The 13,704-nt window shown below is 46.5% G+C and overlaps 1 protein-coding gene across 6 annotated transcripts in view; it reads left to right on the plus strand.

Moving 5' to 3' along the window:
* Positions 1 to 13,704, plus strand: part of KMT2A (lysine methyltransferase 2A) — a 37,746-nt gene that overhangs the window by 9,291 nt on the left and 14,751 nt on the right. For all 6 annotated transcript variants that reach the window (XM_058194499.1, XM_058194500.1, XM_058194495.1 and 3 more), the window contains exons 2-15: positions 2,144 to 2,213; positions 3,543 to 6,226; positions 7,100 to 7,277; positions 7,507 to 7,741; positions 8,605 to 8,669; positions 8,782 to 9,150; positions 9,649 to 9,722; positions 10,124 to 10,252; positions 10,399 to 10,512; positions 11,286 to 11,432; positions 11,590 to 11,685; positions 12,176 to 12,296; positions 12,683 to 12,796; positions 13,260 to 13,444. In XM_058194499.1, the coding sequence (XP_058050482.1) occupies positions 3,668 to 6,226; positions 7,100 to 7,277; positions 7,507 to 7,741; positions 8,605 to 8,669; positions 8,782 to 9,150; positions 9,649 to 9,722; positions 10,124 to 10,252; positions 10,399 to 10,512; positions 11,286 to 11,432; positions 11,590 to 11,685; positions 12,176 to 12,296; positions 12,683 to 12,796; positions 13,260 to 13,444 (4,386 nt within the window). In that variant the 5' untranslated portion in view covers positions 2,144 to 2,213; positions 3,543 to 3,667. The remainder of the gene's footprint in view (positions 1 to 2,143; positions 2,214 to 3,542; positions 6,227 to 7,099; positions 7,278 to 7,506; positions 7,742 to 8,604; positions 8,670 to 8,781; positions 9,151 to 9,648; positions 9,723 to 10,123; positions 10,253 to 10,398; positions 10,513 to 11,285; positions 11,433 to 11,589; positions 11,686 to 12,175; positions 12,297 to 12,682; positions 12,797 to 13,259; positions 13,445 to 13,704) is intronic.

A 13,704-nucleotide genomic window follows, 5' to 3' on the forward strand; every position in this document is an offset into this window, starting at 1 on the left:
TAAAATACTCTTACTACTGGCACAAGCCCTGTTTTTTATCTTTTTATATGTGTATTTATTTATTCTTTTTATTACTTTTAAAATACTGGCAAAGAGAGCAATCAAGAAGTCCCTTTTTCTATAAAGTCACACCTGAATTTGGGGCTTTTCGAATACCTTCGGATCCTTAGCTGACCTTAGCTTCCAAACCTTTTGGGGTTGCTCCCAGGACAGAACCCCCAGGGTGGCAGTATCGGAAGTTGGGGCAGTGCCAGTGGGAAAGCCTGGAAAAGGAGTGGGCAAAGTGAGCCCAGGGCTTGAAGGAGCAGAGTTGGCTGTGCTCCTGGGTATCCGCTGTGCTTGACATCCTTGCTGATTACATCATGATGCAGTAAATCCCAAGGGAAATCTTGCTCTCAGCTTGTTGACTGTCAGGCTGGGAGGAAAAGGGAAAAGCATCGGAACTTGGAAGCCCAAATCCTGGGGCTGAATGGCTGAGGCGTTGGGACTCTCAGGCTGCTGGAACCTCTGTGGCTTCTGCTCTGCACCTCCCTCCATCCTTCCTCAAGCTGTGCCCCGCAAAAGGAGTCCTGACTCAAAGAGTTGTTGAAGTGCTGGAGGATTTGCAGCCTTTGATCTTCAGAAGCTCTAGTTTCTTTGAGAAACTCTTAGGCTGATAAAATTTGGCTTCCTGGAAAGAGAGCAGGCTTTGGAGAGGTGAAGCTTGGGTGGCCTGACTAAACCGCTCTGCTTCCTTGCCTGCTTAGAACCCGTCACCCGCATGCTAGTTAGAGATGTGAAGGTGCTGCCTCTTCTGCCAGCTTGCCAGAATCTCTGCCCATCTTCAGCCAAAGATTGTTTACTTCTTGCAGGGAGACCCACGTGGGCAAGGGGAGGGGCTGGCAGAGCAGCGCTCTGGAGTGCTGTGTGCAAAACTGGTTTTCCTGGCATTCCAGAGACAGAGGAGCTGAGCTTGGAGCATGAGGCCAACCAGTCTCTCCCCCATCCCTTTCCTTCCTTTCTGTCTAAGAAGGCATGCCTCACACATACCCTGCTCTCCCTCTTTCTCTCCCTCACACACAAGGATAAATCCCCTGAGGGTGATCTCGCAGTTTAATGCCCCAAATCAGTCTCTTTGATTCCTATGCAGTGAGGGCCCAAATGTCACAGAAAAGTATGGAGAGGCAGCTTTTCCAGCTCTTTCCTAAGCTGCTGCCTCTCAGAATGGCCAGTTTCTCCTGCTCTCGCTCTCTCTCTCTCTCTCTCTCTCTCTCTCTCTCTCTCTCTCTCTCTCTGTGTGTGTGTGTGTGTGTTGGAAATGCATGAGCCAGGGCAGGATTGGTATTCATTAAGAGATGACGAGATTTTGGGGAAAGTAAGAAGCAAAGCCTAGGGTTTTTGGCACAGCAGGAGCAAAACTGAGGGGGAGGGGGGGCTGACAGTGTTTTACCAGAAGCTCTTGCCCAAAGGAGGCTGCTATGCGTCTGCTCCAGAGAGACCCTGGGCCAACTCTGGAAAACATGGCTCGGCATGGGCTCCCAAGACAGGGGCAGCATGAACAAGGGAGCACATAGTTGATGACCTTTCAGCTTCCAATTGAGCTGAACTAGCCATACAGTAGCCTGCCCCACAGCAGGAGACCCTCGCATCAGCAGAGGCTGTTGCTTCTGCCCTAACCCAGATTGCTTCTTAACATGGAGGTTCTCTTTAGTCCTACGGGCTGATACCCACTGAGATTTCTTCCTCCCTGGTGGAATTAATGGAACTGTTTGGATAGATGTTGCAAATTATTGCTGGGAAGACAGCCTTCAATTTTAGGTTCCAAAACAGCAGTTTTTAAAGAAATGGCTCTGTAAACAGGTAGCTTCCCTTTGTAACCTTCTGCAAAAATATTTTGTTTCTGAAGGGTAATCTTAAGAGTTGATTTTTTGCAGGCATTCAGCGGAACCCCATAGCCCATGCAGGTCCAGGCTGTCTTGGGCTTTATGAGATGCATTTCCCCTGGTGGCCTCTCTTCCAGCGGATGCCATATAAAATAGGTTGCTAATGAATTTCGACCCCCACTTTTTCAGAACAGGCAATTGTCAGTGTTGTTGATTTTTCTCAACTATATTTTGTTTTTACTATACTTTTACTTAAACCATCTCTCTCCCTCTTTCTGCAGGATGAGCAATTTTTAGGTTTTGGCTCAGATGATGAGGCCAAAGGAACCAATTCCCCCAAGTCCCTTGCAGGTAAATCCAACGTACTGCAATCTGAACCATAGTCAATGGGATTTGCTGTAATGGGGTTTAGATGTGGTTGATCTAAATAATGTTTATTGAATGCCAAAACCGAAATTTGTATTTGCTGGCTTAATATAATATTCTAAGCCAGAGCTTTTTTCAATAATGAGCTGCGAAACAGAGCCACAGTGGCTATTGATTTCATTCGTTTTATCAAGGCCATCCAACTCCAATAAAACACTTGGTAGCATACAATAAGTCCAATGATATATGAAAACACAAGTAAAAGCCACATCACTGCCCAGATCAAAACAACACTCCCCTGCATGCAAGTAAATTCAACAAGGCCACACAATATGGTATCCTGTAAATCATGACTTAGTTGCACAATACACTTAAACCATTTATGGGCCAATCAGATTCTTATATTACCATATTAATGGAGTAAAAAATCACTATTTGGGGCATAAAGATTCTCCGCTTCATTTTACACCAGGAGAATATTGATAAGACTTTGTTACATCATAGAGAGTGTACAGTGTGCCTTGGCTGTTGTAGTTGTCCTTTTCATACATACACAAAAAAAGAGTTTTCTGCTGCCAGGTCTGGGAATCACAGTAAACATTTTAGTGGATTTCTCCATCTTTTTTTCCTAAAGATTAGGCTAAGATTCATTAACTGGGTTTATAATGGGTAAAATGTTCCTGTGACACAATTGCCTGAATGACATGGCTTAGTCTGTTAGGACTCAATGTAATCCTTTAGAAGTTAATTGATTCTTTTAAGCATTCCCACCTTACACGATTCTGCCTTGGCCATTATGTATATTTCAAGACATCTATGGAAATGCTGCCTATTATTAAAGCCTGCTTTGAATGTCCTGATGAAAAAGAAATGAAATTTAAATTCAGATAATGTGGTTTCTGTCTTGACCATCGGCTAGTGAAAGTAGTAGGGGATTATTAAATCCAGTTTCCCTTGCTGCTGAGCTCCTAAGGCTTTTGATAATCCAACAGGAAAAGATCCAGGATAGCTTCTCCTGTTCCAAGTCCAGCCATTGTTGATTTGTGACATGGTAAACTGATTAACTCCATTCTCCTAGCATTACAATCTTAGTCATCTAAATATGCGCACTAAACCTATTTATGTAGAATGCAGACATTGACTTACTATTAAAACTACGAAATGGTGGATTTTTCTCTACCCTCCCTTCCCTTTCCCTTTCCCTTTCCTTTTCCTTTCTTTCTTTTCTTATTAGATTCCTTTTTTCATTTTGTGCCATGTCTGAAAACAAGGATTTCCCTGCTTAATGTACACGTTTCTGTTCTTTTTCTGCAGTCTCAGTCAAAGCTAGTGCACGTAAACCTCGTGGGAGACCTCGGAACGGTTCAGACCGAAGTCCAGCTGCTCTACCAGAGTCCTTGCCAATATATTCACCTTCAAGCAAGCCAGAACCGACATCCATGGAAAAAATAAAAAGGAAAGAATTTAAAAGTGGAGAAAAACGGCGAGGGAGACCTCCTGCTCTAACCAGTGTGAAATTTAAGATCAGCCATAAAGAGTGCATTCCAGATGCTCAGAAAGGAGGGAAGGAAGAAAAAGAGAATGTAAAGAAAATAAAGCGGGCACCATCAGCTACCTTTCAGCATGCTGCAAAAATTAAGAAATTAAGAACAGGCAAACTCTCTCCACTGAAGTCTCAGTTCAAATCCGGGAAGCTCCAGATTGGAAGGAAAGGGATCCAGATTGCCCGCAGGAGAGGGAGGCCACCATCTTCTGATCGCTTGAAAACCATGCCAGCTCTTGTATGTTCCCAGTTGGAGAAAGTCCAGAGGGCGCGAAAGGAGAGAGAGGGTGTACCATCTCTCCCCAAAGATGAAAAGCCAATAGTTAGACAGAGCCCTCGCAGACCAGTAAGGATGATTCCTTCTTGCAAGAGGACAGATGCCACAATTGCCAAGCAGCTCTTGCAGAAGGCAAAGAAAGGAGCTCAAAAGAAAATGGAGAAAGAAGCAGCAAAGCTTCAGGGCCGGAAGGGGAGGACTCAGCTCAAAAACATTCGGCAGTTCATTATGCCTGTGGTGAGTGCCATCTCTTCACGAATAATTAAGACTCCCAAGCGTTTCATTGAAGATGAAGACTATGACCCGCCAATTAAAATAGCACGCTTGGAGTCTACCCCAAACAGCCGCTTCAGTGCTACCTCTTGCGAGTCGAGCGAGAAGTCCAGTGTCGCATCTCAGCACTCCTCCCAGCTGTCTTCAGATTCCTCGCGGTCCAGCAGTCCAAGTGTTGATACATCCACAGATTCACAGGCTTCCGAAGAGATGCAAGCTCTCGCAGAAGAATGCAACAATACTTCAGAGGTCCACCCGTCCCTGCCAGAGTCCACCTCCCCTGATAATGAGGGCGCTGAGCAGAGAAGGAGGAGGAGGTTTTCAATGGCAGAGAAAAATTTTGCCCCCAAAGCAGCTAAGAAGCTGCCCAGCCTCCAAAATGTGTCTCAACAGCAGTCGTCATCTTCTTCACCTCCCCCCCCACTGCTTACCCCGCCTCCCCCTCTGCAGCCAGCAGCAGGAATCTCCGATCATGCGCCGTGGCTCATGCCTCCCACCATTCCCTTGGCATCACCCTTCTTGCCATCTTCTGCTGCTGCACCCGCACAAGAGAAGCGGAAGTCAATCCTCCGAGAACCAACCTTTCGTTGGACGTCTCTGAAGCCCTCCCGGTCTGAACCCCAGTACTTTTCCTCTGCCAAGTATGCCAAAGAAGGTCTTATCCGCAAGCCGATTTTTGATAATTTCAGGCCACCGCCCCTGACCCCAGAGGATGTGGGCTTTGCTGCTGCTGCCGGCTTTACCCCTCCTGGGGCCACGGCTCCCACCCGCTTATTTTCTCCTCTTCATTCTGGAACAAGGTTTGATCTACACAAAAGAAGTCCTCTGTTGCGAGCGCCCAGGTTCACCCCCAGTGAGGCGCACTCACGCATCTTTGAGTCTGTCACATTGCCTTCTTCGATTAGTCGAAGCACTACGGGAAGCGCTATGGCAGCAGCTTCTTCAAGGAAACGAAAGAGGCGAGTGTTCAGTCCAATTCGATCTGAGTCGAGATCTCCTTCGCACTCTATGAGGACAAGAAGTGGAAGACTCAGCACCTCTGAGCTGTCCACACTCCCTCCGTCCTCCTCCTCCGTCTCTTCTTCCGTAACTAGCATTTCTGTCAGCTCCCTTGCCACTAGTGCCTTAAACACCACCACATTCACTTTCCCTTCGCATTCCCTGTCCCAGACTGGGGAAGCAACAGAGAAAAGCCAGAGACCGAGGAAGCAGACAAACCTTCCTGCCGAGCCATTCCCATCGAGTGGTGCTGCTCCCCTTTTTCCTTGGTTCGCACCAGGTCCACAGGCAGAGAGGTCCAGGAGCAAAGACAAATCCACTGAGGAGCTGTCCAAAGACAAAGAAAGGGACAACAGTCCTGAGAAGGAGAAGAGCCGAGAAAGAGATCGAGACAGGGAGAAGGAAAACAAACGTGAATCAAGGAAAGAAAAGAAGAAGAAGGCTTCAGAAATCCAGAGTAGCTCTGCTTTAATCCCATCAACTCGAGGTTCTAAAGGAAAGGTTATTGTCAGTGAAGATGTAGCAACCTCATCTTTTGCCAAAAAACCTGCAGGACGGAGGAAATTAACTGCCCCTGATCCAGCAGCAGATGTCCCTGCAGTAGTTCTTGTGGACTCAGCTAGCATAAAGACCAAGTTACCCAAGAAAAGCCGAGGGGGCTTGGAGAAATCAAATCTGGACCTTGGGCTGGCAGCCTCTTCTGCAGAAAAGGGAGAATCTTTGCGTCTTCCTGCTGCCTCACTTGGCATTGTGAAACATTCCTCCATCAGCTCAGTATTGGCTCATGCTGATAAACTTCCAATGACTGACAAGAGGGTAGCTAGTCTCCTGAAGAAAGCAAAAGCTCAGCTCTATAAGATTGAGAAGAGCAAGTCCCTTAAGCAGGTGGATCAGCCCAAAGGACAGGTATATTCCAAAAACATTGGGATTAGAAGGGAAGTAGCACAAGAAATAAGAGTTTGATAAGAGTTTCCTGAGAAGGTGTGAGTGCGACTGGTCTCTGGGTCTCCCTAAGCAAACTCAGAGAAGCTGTGAACTGGAAAATGTTTCCTATTATCCTACCACTGCCCACAGACATTGGCATTCTGTGAGCTGTTTGCTTAAAGTTTCTTGTGTCTTTCCTTCCTTGTAAGGGCCCAGCAAGGAATTTCAGTGTGCACTGGAATGGGAACATAGCAGTTCGCCTTCCAGGAATCTTGTGCCTCTTTATGAACATTTGTGGATGGGTGCTGTGTTCACACCCCATTGCACTCCAGAACATCTTTTGGGAATTGAATTCAAAATGTTTTGTAGCCCTAGACCTTCCATCTTGGGGAAAGAGATGAGCTCTAAATTACTGCAGGGAGGGCTTGGGTTTTTTAAAAAAATCTTTCTTTCTTTCTTTCTTTCTTTCTTTCTTTCTTTCTTTCTTTCTTTCTTTCTTTCTTTTTTTCTTTCTTTCTTCTTTCTGCCCATCCCAGCTGCCTTGGGTTGTTCTATACAACACAGCTACTAAATGCCTTGCAATATGTAGATGTTGCTATTTGCTATTTCTAGTAGATGCTGACTATAAGCTCATACACACTGAGATCCTTGATGCATTTTGTGTTTGTACCTGCACAATTGCAAGTGGTTGGCTTCAGGCAAAGCCTCTCTGCCTTGTGGAAGGGAACCTGCTCGGAAACATAATGTTAGAGAAGACCAAGAAGCCAGCCAGCCATGCCTCTCTACTGGGATTCTGTTGCTCATGGCAGAAATATTGTATCACCCTGTTCCATCTGTTTCTCTGCTGGAATTTAGGGTCAAGAAAGCGATTCGTCAGAAACATCTGCGCGAGGTCCACGCATCAAGCATGTCTGCAGGAGGGCAGCCGTAGCCCTGGGCCGCAAACGAGCAGTCTTCCCAGATGACATGCCCACCCTGAGTGCCTTACCATGGGAAGAACGGGAGAAGATACTGTCTTCCATGGGGAACGATGGTAAATGTTTTGATTTGGATAGAAAACGTCATTCCTTTCCCTACATCAAGGGGCATTAGAAATTAACATGCTGCTAAATGGAAGAGTAGTTTTACAAAAAAAGATAAATCTGAATAGGCCCTTTTGCGGTGCTCCTTTAGAAAAAAGTGCAAGCAGCACAATTGTCACTTTTCTCCATTGATGATGGTGGTGGTGGTCCTTAATTAATAGCTGGTGGTCCTTTTGACAGACAAATCCTCTGTGGCTGGATCAGAAGATGCTGAGCCCCTCGCACCTCCCATCAAGCCCATCAGGCCTGTAACCAGAAACAAGGCCCCTCAGGAGCCCCCTGTGAAGAAAGGCCGGCGGTCGAGACGCTGTGGGCAGTGTCCAGGCTGCCAAGTCCCAGAAGATTGTGGCGTCTGCACAAACTGTCTGGATAAGCCCAAGTTTGGTGGGCGGAACATAAAAAAGCAGTGTTGCAAGTAAGTGTGGATGTGAGGCCTCCTTACAAGCGATTCTTCTGGGGGACAACAAAGTACCCCCAAACACTGATTTCACTCTCACTGGCCAAGGGTGCCAGACTTTCCCATGCTTTGGGCTGGATTTCTGCCTTTCTCATCAAAATGGCAGGTGGGTTCTTCTTTCTCAAGCCATGCCGGTAAAGAAGCAGGCATGTGTAGGTGGAGCAAAGGAGAGCTCAGTAAAAGATCTTTGCCATACCTGATGCAGGTGCCTCCTTTTGCCACGTTGGTGTTAGTTTTTGTCTCTAAGCAGAATGGGGGAGCAGCTCCCCTGTGGGAATCCTTCCTCTGTCCTTCCAGTACTCATACTTGGGCTGCCTTGTCGGTCTGAGGCAGGGAAGGGAATGCTTCCTCTTCTCTCCTTTCAACAGAACTCAAAGGAATTCTTTTGACTGCAGCTGAACGGCTGACATTGCCAAGCATGTCCTGCTGGTTTCAGTCACTTCAGACAGCCAGACTTACCTGGGCGCTTGAGGGGGGGCAGCCCAGGGCATTTCTTTTCACAGGATCACTCTCCGCCCCCCAAAGTCTGTGAGTCAGAAATGACGAGAGCTAACAGAAAATCAATAAATGAGAATATTTGTAGGACAGGGTTGAAATGAGGATTCTTGGTGCTGTCTGAGCTTAGTTGTTTTCCTGCAGATGTTTCATGACCCGACTAGGTAACATTGTCAGTGTTAGTGATGATGTTACCTAGTTTGGGTAATGAAACATCTGCAAGAAAACAACCAAGCTCAGAGAGCACCAAGGACCCTGTTAGCAGAATCCCCCTGTGGAGTGCTTAGTAACGTGTCTTTCCGTCTCTTCCTTTTCTCTTTCTGAAGGATGAGGAAGTGTCAGAACCTGCAGTGGATGCCATCAAAAGCTTATCTCCAGAAGCAAGCCAAAGGTGGGAAGCCCTTTGCAGAGGGAGAGCAGGAAGGGACGGGGCACGGGTGCTTTCAGGACAGCAGCTCCATATGTGGCTGGCAGTTCCATCAAGATGCTTTTCTGCTTTGCAGCTGTGAAAAAAAAGGAGAAGAAATCCAAGTCCGGCGAAAAGAAAGACAGCCACCTGGGGAAAATTCAGGGGGAGCCAGGGCAAAAAGCAGCAGCTCCTCCTCTGGCTTTGGGGAAAGAGGATCAGGCCTCCAAGAGAAGCAGTGAACCAGCCCGGAAGGCCAGTGAAGGAAAGATAGAGGAAGGGCAGCTGCCGCTGCCTGTCCCAGACCCCAAGCAGCCTCTTCCCTCTGCCACCCGGAAAGCTGGCAAACAAGCACCGCCTGCCTTGTCCCCCGTCCAGCTGCCTAGCTCAGGCCCGCCCAAAAAGGAAGCCCCCAAAACTGTCCTGGCTGAGCCTAAGAAAAAAGCAGTGCCATTCCTGGAAGCAGGTACGTGTTGACCTTCCTGGCGGCTTCTCCTTCAAGACTGACATAACTGCTCCCTGGAGAGTCCGCTTGGGCTTTGCTCTCCGGTGTAAGACTGCCTCCCACAGAGGGGAAAGTCCCGGCTCAACAACTGCATGCAAATATAGGTGCTTTCTTGGGCACACATGAGGCAAATGGGACTTGCCTTTCTCTTTTGTAATCATTTGTTCTTTTTCTCCTTTTGTATACCTGTTTGCTGTAGACCCATCCCATTCCTTTAGCAAAGCAGGCAATGTGTTCCTCTTGCTTCTGTCTTTTGGTTTAATCTAGGCCCATACTTAAAGCAGAAGAAATAGACCTCCTTGGAGAGTGGGGAAATTTGATTATCCTGGAAGGGTTAGGTTTTGTTTCTAGAAGCAAAAAGTGGATACTGTCTTTTCTGCCCTGACAAGGTCCCAAATGCCTCGTCGCTTCAAGAGACAAATCTTAGGTTATTACAAAGTATGTTTGTATTTTTTCTAGCCATTGAGCAAAACAGACAGAAGAAAATCATTCCACGTCCCAACTTACTGGTGAAACAGAAACCAAAAGAAAAGGTAACCTAATGCTTCATCTTGCTTCAAGAAAAAAATGTTCCATGATTGTGTCCTACTACTTAAAGCCTGATCCTGACATCTCCCCTTTCCGAGGATTCAAACCCAGCGCACACCATCCAAAGCCAGGTTCAGGTCTGGGGCCCCAAAAAGTGTGCATGTACACATGCCAAATACTAGCATTTCTGGCCTTTTAAGAAAAACCGGGTAGGTAATATGAGTGTAATATTTCTCCAGTATTGTTCCTTGTCTGATGGTAGTGATAATTCAGCACAAATTTTGTAGTGTCTCTTGAGACTGACCACTTACCACCGGCTAGCCAAGGTATCTGTGCCTTCAATTAATATATTCTGAGACCAGTTTGAGAAGTAAGAACGGAAATATTGTGTCTCCCATCTTTCTAGGAGAAGCCCCTCCCAGTCAGCAAGCCAGAGAATAGCGCGCTCAATACCCTGAGCCCTTTATCCAACAACACCCCTTCCAAGCAGAAGCCCCTGACTGACGGGGTCCACAGGATCAGAGTGGACTTCAAGGTAACAAGGGAGGCTTTCTCCCTCAGGAGTTGGGCCATGGAGTAGGGACAGTTCTCTCCCTTCTCACCACATGGTACTGCCAAGCCAGCAGCCTTGGGGCCTTGGCAAAACCAGCCTCACGCAGGCGTTGCTTCTCTGCTTTCTAGGAGGACTGTGAGGCTGAAAGCGTTTGGGAAATGGGGGGTCTGGGTATCCTAACCTCCATTCCGATAACTCCCAGAGTAGTCTGCTTCCTGTGTGCCAGCAGCGGGAACGTGGAGGTAAGAGAGTAGCCAGGTATGGGAAGGTTTCTTTTTCAGTTGCATTGTTTAAGTAAATTTGAAACACATAGATGGAATTGAATCCTTCATCGAAACAATCCATTGTTTTTGCAGAATTGTGTTGTTTTAAAAGTTTTTTATTTGCCTCTAAAAACACAAACAGATCCAACTTCTGCCAGTTCCTTCTATGCTCTGAAAAATATTTTTTGCTTTTTGCAGAGTCTGGGATTGGTGTAGAAGTGAAATTGCTCACAGACAAGTTGGGATGTGGTCTAAAAGCAGATTATTTTGTTTATGGACCTAATTTTGTATTACAGTGGTACCTTGGTACTCAATTGCTTTGAAATTCATTGAATTTGGTACTCAGTGCATTTTGACGCAAAAATTTTATCTCGGTACTCTTCATTTGTTTGCTACTCAACACAGCAGCTGGAAGTTGTCAGTACCGTCTGCCTTGTAACTCACTACATTATTCCCAGGAGAAAAAATAGTTTGGTACTCATCGTTTTTGCTACTTATTGCGCCTTGCAGAACCATTTAACGATGAGTATTGAGGTACCACTGTATTTTGGATATTAATGGGTGGGGCCATTATATTGTTATTCCTTTCTTCATTCATTTGGTTTGTACTTTGCCTTTCAATTAAGTTTGATACTCAGGGTTGCTTGAGTTTTAGAGGGAGGGAGGGAGAGAGAAAGAGAGAGAGAGAGGGAGGGAGGGAGAGTGAATGCAGTAGGCCTGCCTGATTGGATGACTTGTTCGTTTGCTTGCAGTTTGTCTATTGCCAGGTTTGCTGTGAGCCTTTCCACAAATTCTGTTTAGAAGTTAATGAACGCCCTCTGGAAGACCAGTTGGAAAACTGGTGCTGTCGTCGCTGCAAGTTCTGCCATGTCTGTGGGAGACAGCATCAGGCCTCCAAGGTAACTCACTTCATTTTCTGGTACCTGGAAAGCAGACTGGCGCTCAGAAGGTTGTGAACGTGTGTTAGAACTGAGGAGCCCCGGACAGGCCTCTTGAAGTCTAAAACGCCGTGGCCAGCCTTCGGTTGACACCACTGCTCTTTTCTGCAATCCACAGCAATTGTTGGAGTGCAACAAGTGCCGGAACAGCTATCACCCAGAGTGCCTGGGCCCGAACTACCCGACTAAGCCCACCAAGAAGAAGAAAGTGTGGGTATGTTTCTCTGGGGGATCAGGGGATTTCTCAGGCAGACTTTGTTGCCAAACAAAATAGAAGAAGGGGAAAAGGAGAATGAATGGGTGTGATTACGCAAATTCCTGGGAAAATGGACAATCTCAAGTACCCCTTTTGTAATAGTCTTTTATTTTGCTATTGTGATTTCTTCTCTTTATTGAATATTGTGTCTAATTGAAATATATTGATACTTATTGATAATATTGATAATTGATAGTATATTGATATTGATATAAGAGCCGAGGTGGCACAGTGGTTAGAGTGCAGTACTGCAGGCTACTCAGCCTTCCATCCTTCCGAGATGGGTAAAATAAGGACCCAGATTGTTGGGGGCAATGTGCTGACTCTGTAAACCGCTTAGAGGTCTGTAAAGCACTGTGAAGTGGTATATAAGTCTAAGTGCTATTGCTATATTTCTCAGAATGTGTAATCCTTGAAAAAAAACACAAGCTTCTTTCTCTCTTTCTAGATCTGCACCAAGTGTGTTCGCTGTAAGAGCTGTGGGGCAACAACTCCAGGCAAAGGATGGGATGCACAATGGTCCCACGACTTCTCTTTGTGTCACGATTGTGCCAAACTCTTCGCTAAAGGTGCAAAAGGGCCGAATATTATTGAGGACCAAGGGCTGGGAGGGTTGGCAGCCATTTCACCTGAAGGGAAATCCTTGCTTTTCAACCCTGGCCTTAGAAGGGCTTGTGGGGTGCAGACACAACAGGGGATGGCGGACAGCTTCCCATGTAGAATTGCACACTGCCTGATTCATAGATCACACTAAGACTTACACTGTTTTAATGGTGGTTTGTTAAATAAGTCATCAAAGTCCCATTTTACCTGTGAACTGAGAAGGGTTTTTCCCCGTCAGTCAGCGACAGGACTTGCCAGCAGCCATTCTGGCTTTGTGGGGCATCCACAGTCCCTGCTTGGCCCCGACTCTTGGGCTGTGTGAGCCCATCTCCTCATTTTCTGCTCCTTGCAGGGAACTTCTGCCCCCTCTGTGACAAGTGCTATGATGATGACGACTACGAAAGCAAGATGATGCAGTGTGGGAAGTGTGACCGCTGGGTTCATGCCAAGTGCGAAGACCTCTCTGGTGAGGAAGAGCATTTACGGTCAACAGACTTCACCCTTAGAATACTTTTGCAGATCACTCTGCTTTAAAAAAAAAGGTGGGGAAACCCTGCAGTAAAGGTTGGTATCCAGATATTCCTCTAATGCTCACAGACAGAAATGTGACCGTGTCAAGCTGTGCATTGAGCCAGTTTTAGAAAGTATCGCAGTTGCCTTGGATCTTGGAAGGTGAGCGGAAATGCTGTGAGATGGTTTGGGGAAGGGTTAGTTTACTGAAACTAGCACACTCCCATATAAACTCCTGCTCCAGATGTCCAGCAGGGCGCATTCCTCTCATGCGTAAGTTGGCTGAGTTGGCATGTGCCACATTCTCCTGATCCTGAGACCAGAATGTAGTCCAGCCCTTATCCTCCTATCCCTCTTTCCTGCCACTGCAACAACACACCCTTCTGGCCCCCTGAAACCATCGCCGTTTCTTCCTTCAGATGAGATGTATGAAATCCTCTCTAACCTTCCGGAGAGTGTGGCTTACACCTGCATTAATTGCACTGAACAGCATCCTCCTGAATGGCGGCTGGCCCTTGAGAAAGAGCTGCAGCTTTCTTTAAAGCAGGTCTTGACAGCCCTGCTGAACTCCAGAACAACCAGCCACTTACTGCGTTATCGGCAGGTATATTTACCTTTTTTCTTTCCCAAAGTAACAGACCAACTGCCTGTCTGCCTATTTAGGAGACGTTGGTTAGTGGAAATGCAGAATTTCTAGGGGGGGAAAGCAGAATTAGCTAGGCATCACCAGTCTGAAGTCTATTCTATAAGCTAAGAACTGAAGGTTTGGTATCAACTATCACAATTCATATGGCAATTATTATCCTATGTCAGTTAAAGTTGGAGGAATCCTGAACAAACACGGCTTTGCACAAACGAGCTCTC

The sequence above is a fragment of the Ahaetulla prasina genome, chromosome 9 (assembly GCF_028640845.1).
Source record: "Ahaetulla prasina isolate Xishuangbanna chromosome 9, ASM2864084v1, whole genome shotgun sequence".
NCBI classification, from domain to species: Eukaryota; Metazoa; Chordata; class Lepidosauria; order Squamata; family Colubridae; genus Ahaetulla; species Ahaetulla prasina.